Source organism: Lactuca serriola, chromosome 8, assembly GCF_051521515.1.
Source record: "Lactuca serriola cultivar US96UC23 chromosome 8, Lser_US96UC23_V15, whole genome shotgun sequence".
NCBI lineage: Eukaryota > Viridiplantae > Streptophyta > Magnoliopsida > Asterales > Asteraceae > Lactuca > Lactuca serriola.
The window spans coordinates 90,962,001-90,973,265 of NC_136415.1; the positions used below are offsets into that span (position 1 = coordinate 90,962,001).

Sequence of the window (11,265 nt, forward strand, 5' to 3'; positions counted from 1 at the left end):
ATCAGAATTTTAATAACATATCCATAACAAAAATCACGGACGACATAAAAGCAAATACATTTCTCTAGATTACAAATAAGGGAAATTGAAGGAGTTACTTTTGATTGAAATTCCTATACATGTCACATACATCATTTATGGCAAATCTAACATGCAAACTTTCTCATAAACCTTGATTTTGACAACCCATAATTCCTTAAATTGGTATGTTAATAAATATCTTTTGTTAAAATATGCATCTTTAAAAAAACCAATAAAATCTTTGCCCACAAGTAGTGAACAACAAATAAAACCAAAATCACAAGACAACAATTCGTGGGGTTTTTCCATTACATAAAATTTCTAACACCTACTTAAAAAATCAATGATCCTAATTACACAAGAACCCCAATCGAATACGCCGAGTAGAAACAACAACAAAACTCACTCGAATTCAACCGAAAACGAATCAAACAGCCAAGATTTATGCATAATTTCTCAAACATCAACACAAAAAATACATCTATTTTTTACCAAATCTCAAACATTTGTTGTGTTTGACACCTGTCATACTTGGTCCCGAAGAACTTCTTTGCTTACTTGGCTTTGAAACTGAGACCTTCTCCATTGCACTTATAAACTTGCGCAAATGCCTTATGTACTCTGGGTATGTTTCAATGTTGCAATGGCCTCCACCTTGAACCCATAATGGGTCATATTTTTCTTTTGCAAGTTCCCATAATCTTTTCCCATGTGAAAAGTCAACAATGTCATCATTTGTTCCCTGTCATTTTAAATAAAATCATAAATAAAATTCAAGAAACGAAAATTGTAGAAGACTAGAAGGGCAAAGAATACTTACATGTATAACTAAAACCGGACAGCTAACTTTTTGTATTTTGTCGATGTTCTGCATAAAAGAAAATGAACAGAGTGAGTGGTAAGCTTTTTAGGGCTATTTTTAATTATGAGTATGAGGGCGTTTATGTCTTTTTCACAAATGAGAAGTCCAGAGCCTGTTTGTGTGTCCCATCTTGTTCTACCTTTTTATGATGGGACAAAAAGTTGCAATTCTAGTCCCATCGATAGCAGGAATGCGGTACAACATGTTCTGTCATGTAAAACAAATTGACCGGGACAAAAGTTGCAAAATTTTGTCCTACCGACATTTGTCTGAGTCCAGTCTAAGTCAAATGCAGTACAACATGTTCTGTTCTGGAATGCCACGTGGGCAGATTGAGATTTACCTTGAATATATCGAACCAAAATGTCATCTTGACATTATATAAAACTCGTATTCCCGAAAGGATGGCACTATGTAGAACCACGCCTCTCAACCTTTGTAACCGAGCTGCCAAGTGTAATGTGGGCCCACTGCCAACGGATTGGCCGTATAAGATGATGTCTTCTTGTTTAATTCCATATTTGTCCTTCAAACAATTGTACACTGCCTCTATGTCGTAGTATGTGTTGAGTTCAGACGGCTATATATCCATAAAATGAAAGAAACAAATAATATTTAGAAAGTCATTTTGTGCCTTGTTTCAAGTAGTTTTTATATATAAAAAGAAAGTGTGAGATGCAATAATGTCTTGGTTTATTTCTTACCTTCCCCGTTGATGCTCCATATCCCGAGTAGTCATAACTACAAAGTACAAATATATACCATATAAGCCAACGACACGAAATAAATCTAGAAAAGTTTGTAATATACATTTTTTTTTATCATCAAAAGAAACTAAATTAAATGGAATTTATAAAATAATACTCGTAAGGGTTCGAGTCTAAGCAACTACGGGTATGTGAGTTTAAATTCCAATATGGATTGGGTTCTTATTTTAGTATACATGATTGACATCTCACATGATGCAGTGGGTGTGGCAGTGTGGGCCACCACACAGACAGCACAGGGGTTGATGAAAGAATAACTTTTTTTTTTGCAGAAAAGATACTAGATTAATGAAGACAAGAGATGATCAAATGGGAACTATGAGCGACTTCTAGCTTCATGGAAACTAAACAATTACATGTGCAAAAGTGCAAAAAAGAAAACTATAAAGTAACAAGACCCGCCAACAATGAAAATTAAGATGATAAGAAAAACACATGTTATTGGTCCCACTCGTCTTCTTCCATTCCTTTTTTAGCACCCACAATCATGTTAGCTTTGTCTTCCAATTGACCCGCTACTAAAAAGAGAGAAACAATTCGTATAACTATTCAAATCAAACTAAATCCGGATCTTCTCACGAAATTGACACCATGTTTTACTTTTACTTTTACTTCTATCAAGTTCATTTAGCTTTAAAGAGTTTGTTAGGTTTGCTTAGAGTGATCATATCCATGAAAACAGTTCAAATCAGAACACATTATTGCACTATCAATGAGCTCAAAAGTCAAAACACCAAGAACCAAATTCTTTTACTTTTGATCAAACAAACACCCAAATACTGTAAGACCAACATCGAAACACATCTAAGATTCAACAAAAACACTTATATTCGATCCACAAGTTTAAATTTAATCAAGCTACAGTAGTGTAAAGTAAAGTGGGTGTATGTGCACAAAGATTCTTCGATTGAAACACATGAGAAAATGAGATCAACCAAATATGAAAAGAAGCATAGAGATCATGAACACCCATTTCAACAGAATCACTTAAAACCCCAATAATAGAAGCAATGAAAAGATGTAATGAAACAGGAATTGGGAAAAGATAAAGATACCTCATGATATTGAGTCTGAGGTGAGCTCTGAGTTCGATAAATAGTTCTTGCATCTGCCCCAAATCAGCAGCGTTGCCATGAGAGTAGAGAAGGGTGAATTTACCAAAAGGGTGTTTCCAGAAGGTAGCAACGATTTTGTTTCCGACCTTTGTATCAAGCAAATGAACGTCGACGTTTTTATCAGCTGTTATACCTGTAATACAGTATCTTTTATCGCCATTTGGTGTATCTTCTTCGTCTCTAAAAACATCATACGATGGTGGTTCTGGTGGGAAAAATGCAAATTTTGCAGCTATGTTTGAGGTTACATTTCCCATTTAACAACAAAACCCCACCTCATAAATATCATTAATTTCCCCAAGATACAGAAACCCCTTTTTCGATTTCTGTAATTCGTTGTAAGATAGAACGGGATTTTCAATCTGGGTTTGAAATTTTTGAATACTTTTACTTCAAATTTTCGAATGGGGGGTGTTCGATTTTGTGTTTGAGTGGCGTGGAAAGGAAGATAAATGATCCGATCTGAGCGAGTAGAAGATGAAAAAAAGATAATGAGAAGCAAAAGAAGAGAAGGAAAGATGAATGAAGAAATGATGTTGTTGATATGATGATGATGATGAATAGATAATAGCAAAGGGTGTGATGGTGATGATCTCAATATTTTTATGTACTGTAGACACTTGTTCATTTATAAATGGTATCCCTTTCGATGTATTATTTGAAATGTCAACTTTACCCCCAAACTCTATCCATGTTCTTCCCTTCATCAATTCTTCTATTAATTTATCAACTACAAAACAATAATTGAAGCAATCTACAAGATTGAATACTTGTTTACGTAATAATATTTATTTCTTTTGTAAAATAAAAAGGTTTTTTATTTATAAATAGAGTGGTTGTTGTTTATTTATATTTAATAATGGTTTACCTTTTTTACTATATATTATACTAAAGATTTTTTAAACAAAGATGTCTAAAAAGAAACTTTGTTACAGAAAATTGAAAATATATGAAAAATCTTTAAATAAACAATCATTAAGTTCAAATCTAAACTGGGGTAATATCATTATAAAAATTGAAAAAAATCTGATGATGATATTAAAACTTTTGTATTGTATAAAGCAAATATTGGATTGGATTTATACAATGATTGTGACAATTTACTTCTTTAGGGTCGTATATTATTCTAGTGTAAGTGAATTATGAGAGAATTATACTTTAGGAAAGGAAAGATGACTTTAAAGTGATAAAAAAAAAAAAAAAAAAAAAAAAAAAAAAAAAAAAAGGCATATTGAGAAGTGGAGGCCAATTTGGTCTTTCAACAAAGCACTATAGTAAGTTGGTACCTTGTTATCATCGAAGACAGGGGAGAGTCATTGGGTTAAACACTGAAAAATATAATATTTCCTCATTTCCATAAATTATACCTTCGATATTCAAAAAAAATATAATAAATTTTAGAGCTAAATATTTTTTTATGTATAAACGTTTTATTTTTCTTAATTTATGTGAATGTAATGCTTACATAGAATATGTAATTATTTATATTATGATCATAAATATAATATATGCAATAGTTTACATGTGTCATGTTTAATAAAGTGAAACGTAGTTATCAGTTACACAATTTGATAAAATAAATAAAAATTATTACATATATTTATTTTTAAAATGTTTTATTTCTTGGTAATTATTGGGAAAAGGAGTCAAACAAGATCTGCAGGCACGATAGAAGTGGGTTTGACCAAGTTGTCAGAGTCAGAAGAACATTCCACATTTGATTCTTCCTCCTCCAAATTTGGTTTTTACCTCTCTACCGAATACTCCCATAGTTGACTACTGTCAGGATATTTAATTTTTCAAATTATAATGTTACATAATATTATTTTACTTTAAAGTTATTTACTTATTTATATTAAAAAAAAAATACGAACACCACCTTGACATTCCATTTAAAATATGATAAATTATAATATTTGCGTATAATATAATTTGAGATCTTACTTATATATTTTTATGTTGTTACCGATAAAGCAAAAATGTATGAATAAGTTACTTATTTATTTACAAGTCTTTTGAAATAAGTCAAGACATAATAATTAACAAAACACTAAATTAAACCAACATTTTCATATAAATGATCTTTCAAAATTGTGGGACGAGAAAGTAGATTAGTAGGGCAAATAGGAGAGCATTTCACTTAAGATGATAACTAACTAAAGTTGTTAAAAAATTTGGCTTAACAAGGATACCTCCTTTAGATATGGACTCTGAACACAAGTGTCAGGAGCACTGGCGGAAATCAATGGAAGCCAAGGGGGGCCATGGCCACCTTTTTTTTTTTTTTTTTCTAACTTGTACCATATTATAAAGTATCAATATATTATTTGAAAACTTCAATTTGCAACAGTAAGCACCATCGTTTTTTGAAGTTAGGAAATTATTTATTTATTTCATTTAAGCAAAATGGATCTCATCACTTTCCACCTTCTATTTTTTTAGTTTTTACCATACTTTCATTCTTTTCGTATCTCATTTCGTGGTTTGTTATTTTCCATGCAATGTAAATATTATTAAGGATTGGTTAAATGGACATCTCATTTTAACAAATCGATTTCTTGTAGAAAATTGTTGTTGGCCTTATATATCCCACAGGAAAAGAAAAACTAATATCAACAAAATATTTACTTTTCATCTTGATTTTTTTTGTTTAGTATATATACATAATAATAATAATAATGGTCAAGATTCGATTGCTTTTAAAGTTGAGCGTCAAAATTCAACTGATGATTTTAAAGTTGAGCATAATTGGTATATCTATCCAAATTCAATGAAAAAAATGTTTGATTAAAATTCAATAATAATATATAGTATTTTATTTTATTTATATAAACATCAATCTAAATCTAATTCAGGTCATTGATTAAAATTTAGGCTAGAGCTCGGATTATGCTTATTAACTCGACCTCAAGTTATCATATTAACGAGTTGACATTGAGTAATTTGACTTGCTTACATCTTTACATCTAGTGTTCCTATTACTGAGTTTTTGAATGACTCGTTAGTTTTGTACTTTGAAAGAGATTTTCCGAAAAGATTAGTTTAGAGGAAATTGTCCAAGACTTCAAAAACACAAAGGATTGACGAGTTACACTTTGATAAGCGGTGCAAGAACATTTCATGTTAATTATTTTGTTAAAATTTTGATGTCATATCTTTGAATCAAATTAAAATAGTTTTATACGCTTCTGTTTTTAAGTTTTGGTTCTGGCCCCCTCAATCTACTACTCGTGTTCCACACTCAGGAGTATGACGAAACCTAAGACATATTTAGGCATCAACCTAGCCCCGACCATGGGACAACGCCATTAGAAGACAAATATCAAGCCAGTTAATGTGTCCACTAAATCCTTCATACAACCAGAAAGCTTAGAAGTAACAATCGTGTCTCACTCCCTTACAAATGTTTGGCCTAAAGGCAGCCTTACAATGTACAACAGATTGTGGATATGACCACCACCATCATATCCACACTATAAATACCTACATTGGTGTCATGTATAAGGTATGCAATCATTCACTCTCACACTCCACATTTTATTCACTTTGATAAGCCTCACTAACCTACGCATCAGAGTGCACTCTTCGGACGTCCTCCTATAATGCACTTACCTTTCTCTTTAGTTGAAGTTTGAGTCATCATTATTGTGATGAAGACTCTCATATTGGTGATATCAAGAAGTAGAGCTTATCCCTTCAAAGATCCCATGTATCATCGTTGGAGCCATCTGTGGGACCCCAAACATATAAGCCCCAAGCCTGGTAGTTAATCTACGGAGAATCACCAGCCTAAAGATGTTTTGTCGACAAAAAAATACCATGCACCATCAAACTCAAATAAGCTTAATGTTCAGTCGTCTTATGTCTAACCTAGGTTTCATGTCACTTATCTCGAGAAGAATGTGAGATCTGATAAGACCAACGACCCAAACCCTAGCAAGGATCCGAAATCTGCTTGTATTCAAGAAACATGAATTCTCCAAAGTTAAATACTTGAACTATATTAATTGCATAAAAAAAAAAAAAAAAAAACAAGGAATGGAGCACTATATTTATAGTGTCCTGCTATAGAAACCCTAAATCAACATGAAGTCTTAAATATGGAAAGTAAAACAAACTACCAAAATAAAACACATGTAGATAAATATTAAATTAAATCTATAGCTTATCCCAATTGCCTCCCTAGTCCCTAATGACACATGCGATACACCTGACCGAACCAACCCATTCTTTGGCTCGTATCATTACTCCCCTCCCAAAAATAAACTTTGTCCTTGTAGTGGTGTTAATTATGATGACATGTGCGGAATAAGAAAAGATCTAGTGAATCATCATACAAATCAAGAACACATGGAGTAAATAAATCTTTTAAGCTTTCATTAGTTGAATTAAAAAGAGTACAAATGGGTATGCTAGTTTCTCTCTCTAAAAATAATGCTCTCTAAATGGTTCATTACATAATAGGATTCACTCACTTCCTAATTATAGGAAAGACTCAACCCATTTACACATACAAGAGGGTAAGCCATAAGACTCTACATCCAAACATGACTTTGCACCCTAACATTCTCCCCCTCAAAGTTAGGATTGGATTTCCCGGCTTTAATATCCAACGAGCTCGAGCGATAAAAACCAAACTCCCCCTCCCCCCCCCCCCCAAAATGATGTCGTTTTTCAAATCCGCAAATGAATATCGAAAAACCCGAGAAGCTTAGAATACCCGCTTTTCATTCTCCCCCTTTTATAATAAAAAAATGATTATAAAACTCATTAAGGGTGAGAAGCGCCTGTGGATTAATCTTCACATAACTCCCCTTGATGTGTGCCAAGAATGAAACACTGAAAAACTTGCATGGAAAAACAATCATGAAAAAGCCTCGAAAAAATTTCCAACTTGTGAAAATTTTCAACTTTTGGGTGAGAGTTGCAAGATTTTCCAAAATTCGGGTAAAAACTGTCACTTTCTAAATTCTGCAGGGACCTGTTGCGCCAAAAACAGCTTAAGATGCAAAACTCTACCACATTTGCGAAACTGGGCATAAAGTGTAAATTCGTACAAACTGTAGGGACTAAACTTGTAAAATCTTCAATTTCTCAGCTTTACTACCCCCATTTTGAAGTTGGATTATTTTTGCCAACATCTCGAAACTGCAGGGACTCACTTCGAAACTTCTGCATTCTTCACAATTTTTATCACCATTTCGAAATTTGACCACTTTTGTCGTATCTTTGAAACATTAGGGACCCAATTCAAAACTTTTGGTTATCTTCTTCAATTCGTTACCTGACTTCCAGTCTCAACTTTATCAACCCTTCTCAACTCGTTATCAAGCTTTTGAAATTGACAAACAAGGCTTCGAAATCTAACCCATGGCTTTCGAAATCAAAAGCAATCCATCCAAGTCAATTTTGATACCTTTTGTTATCAATACCTTCCCAATTGAATTTAAAGCCTTCAAAGCAATCGACTTCCAATAACATCAATTTTTCGCTACTTAACATTCAAGCCTTCGAAACACAAAAATCAACTCTTCTTTACACAAGATGTCGAGTATCAATTAGGCATTCAAAACCTTCGAAACACATAAACATCAAAATTGACATACCAGTCGATATCAAGCCTTCAACTGTTAACCATTGGTCATCGACATCAAATACTAACATCAACCATTCCTTACGATTCGATCATCCACAACCTAGAATCAAAAATATGATTTAACGAATTAACCTTGCCCATCACTTCATTGTTCATTCCAAAATCAGCAGCACTCGACTCAAGATCAACAATTGATATCCCAATATCAAATCTTCGTCAACCAGCAATCGACATATCCACACTTCAAAAATTTGACTTCCAAAATCATTAATCGACAATCCCTTTGATTTCATAGCCTTCGAAACACATAAATCAACATACACCTTCCCAATATCGATATCAACACAATCTTTGTTTTTTGTTACGTAACCCAAAACCTTCGAATACCAGTAACAGATTACCATAAACCATTTCTCAGTATTTTGAATCAAAATCTATTTCCCATCTATTCTCATCAAAATTAAACCATTGACCAGCAACTATTTGACCAGTGATACCCAAAATCGAACTCACAATCCTCCAAACTTCAATTCCGATTTTGACTTTTTCCAAATGTGCCTTTGCTTTGACTTCACAGTTTTAAATACATAAACCATCAATTAACTATGAATCAAACACTCAAACTTTAAGATCAATAGTCATGCGATATTGAATCACGATAAACATCAAAAGCTTTGACTCCAAACATTCGAATCTAAGACGACATCTACATTCGAACCTTATATCCATGAAAAGGTGGCGAGAAGCCCTACGCTCCTAACAGCACACACAAGCCTTAAAACCCCCGAACAAAACCCTAAATCCATAAAAGGACGAGATATTAAATTACGATTATACCCTTGGCTTCCGAAGACACAATTGAATACTTGGATCACTTATACCATGACACCCACATCCGAAATGGGCCAAATCTTTTCTTTACCAAAGCCCTATGCTCCTAACAACACACCCAAGCCTTAAAACCCCCGAACAAAACCCTAAATCCGTAAAAGGCTGAGATATTAAATTACTATTATACCCTTGGCTTCCAAAGACACAATCGAATACTTGGATCACTTATACCATGACACCCACGTCCGAAATGGGCCAAATCCTTCCTTTGCCGAAGCCCTAAGCCTCAAGACAACTGATGACTGGGTCGTAACCCCAAGCAGCGAAGTAATTTTGAAACCGAGTGTTACATTATCTATCCTAGATCTGATTACATAATTACCTAGGCATATTCTTAGTATTCAACTTATCTTATTACTTTTGTATTGTTCTTGTTATGACACCGTTCTAGTATGTATGTATGTACTTATACTTTATGAAAATATCATTATATTTTAAAAGTACACTTGAACGGAATGTTTTAGTCGGAGAGTTTTTGTCCCATTGTATTTATAGTTGTATATCTTACATGGTTTGATATACTTAGTTCACTATAAACAATGCTCTGATACCAATCTGTCACACCCCCAAACCAGGATGGCGGAAACGTCTGGGGGTGGATGACTTCATGAACAGTAACGCAACATAATGTATAATAGTGATCAAAGCAAACACAACCATCATAAATATAATTGAAAATGTTACATTGTTTCCAAGTGTTGTATGTTTCAAAACCAATTACATTATGATTATAAAATGAATAGTACGACACCGTAACGTCCCATCCTCAAAAGTCTTGTAACTACCTGTTTAACAGTTTCCTGATAATACAAGTAGTTTTGAGAAGTGTCAACAATTAAGTTTGTGAGTTCATAAGAGTTTTGTATGTGAAAAATTTGTAACTCTTTCCTTGTAAAATGATAGTGTTTGTTCTCAGAGAATCCAATATTTCCTTAAAAATGAGTTGTAGTCTTAAAAACCCTAAGACCAAAAATGTATAAGTATTTCTATACTTAAAATAGTATTACATAGTTTTATTGTTATATAAAACCATTTGAATGCATGTTACCCCGTAAACTAAATGTATCGTTGATTCCCCATGTGAGTTATTACAACCATGCTAACACCGAAATTGGCCTGCTGCGACGTTCTTCAGGTGTCAGAAAGTTAGACATTTGTCACCCCAGACCTGCCGGGCTAGTTGTAGCTAGCAGCTTAGGTGCGAGATTTTCAGTCCCGTATAGATCTATACACAAGTATCACACTCTTTTACCAAGATTCTGGTTATAATTCAGAACTTTAGTGTGTACTTTGGTAGGTACAGTGAAAAGTTTGTCTCACATATTTGTTTCAACAAGTTTAAGTGTTGGTGTAATGAAAACCCTTGTATGTGTAAATATCACTTTTCCCTAGTATAAATATAGTGTATAATAATTATATACTTTTATATAATTATTCATCTTGTCCCAAAATGTTATAATAGTGTTAATGACCCATAAACTACACCTATTATAGTTTATTATAAATATTTCGTTCTACCTATATATATATATATATATATATATATATATATATATATATATATATATATATATATATATATATATAGGTTAACATGTTTAGATGTTCATAAAAAACATATATTATACATCTAACACAAGTATATGAACTTTTAATATGATAAACTCAGTTTTCTAGTTTTTGACTTTTTACGTCACCAAATGGTAAATATTGAATTATAAACTTTGTAAAATTTGTTATTGCCTTTTTGTGACGTTTAGGTCAAGTTAACCTTATATGTTTAAAACAACATATTTTAGGTCAAATCTCACAAAAATGGAACCATAACTTGGTTATGACCATTTTTTGTTAGAAAACCTTAATTTTCTCATAACGTGATAGATTTTTAGGTTTTCTTTATTGTAAAACCAAATCCTTGGTATTTATAACTAGTTTCATAATATATCTCCAAAATAACATATTTTGATTTATATCCCACAAAAATTGTGTAGTAACTTGGTTATAACCATTTTT

At 32.6% G+C, this 11,265-nt stretch overlaps 1 protein-coding gene across 1 annotated transcript; it reads right to left on the minus strand.

Annotated features, from left to right (window-relative positions):
• Positions 1–240: 240 nt before the first annotated feature.
• On the minus strand, positions 241–3,380 carry LOC145066141 (uncharacterized). The gene is made up of 5 exons (XM_079013329.1): positions 2,706–3,380; positions 1,588–1,624; positions 1,227–1,463; positions 842–889; positions 241–763 (listed from the first exon to the last, which is right to left on the minus strand). Exons 1-5 carry the CDS (start codon positions 3,020–3,022, stop codon positions 503–505), a joined length of 900 nt encoding a protein of 299 aa, XP_078869455.1. The 5' UTR covers positions 3,023–3,380; the 3' UTR covers positions 241–502.
• Between the last annotated feature and the right edge of the window lie 7,885 nt (positions 3,381–11,265).

Excerpts from the sequence above, each read along its gene's own strand:
- LOC145066141 (XM_079013329.1), bottom strand. The coding sequence starts at position 3,022 with ATGGGAAATGTAACCTCAAACATAGCTGCAAAATTTGCATTTTTCCCA. Across the intron at positions 1,464-1,587 it reads ATGGAGCATCAACGGGGAAG|CCGTCTGAACTCAACACATA; the intron begins GTAAGAAATAAA and ends ATGGATATATAG. Across the intron at positions 764-841 it reads GTCCGGTTTTAGTTATACAT|GGAACAAATGATGACATTGT; the intron begins GTAAGTATTCTT and ends TTAAAATGACAG.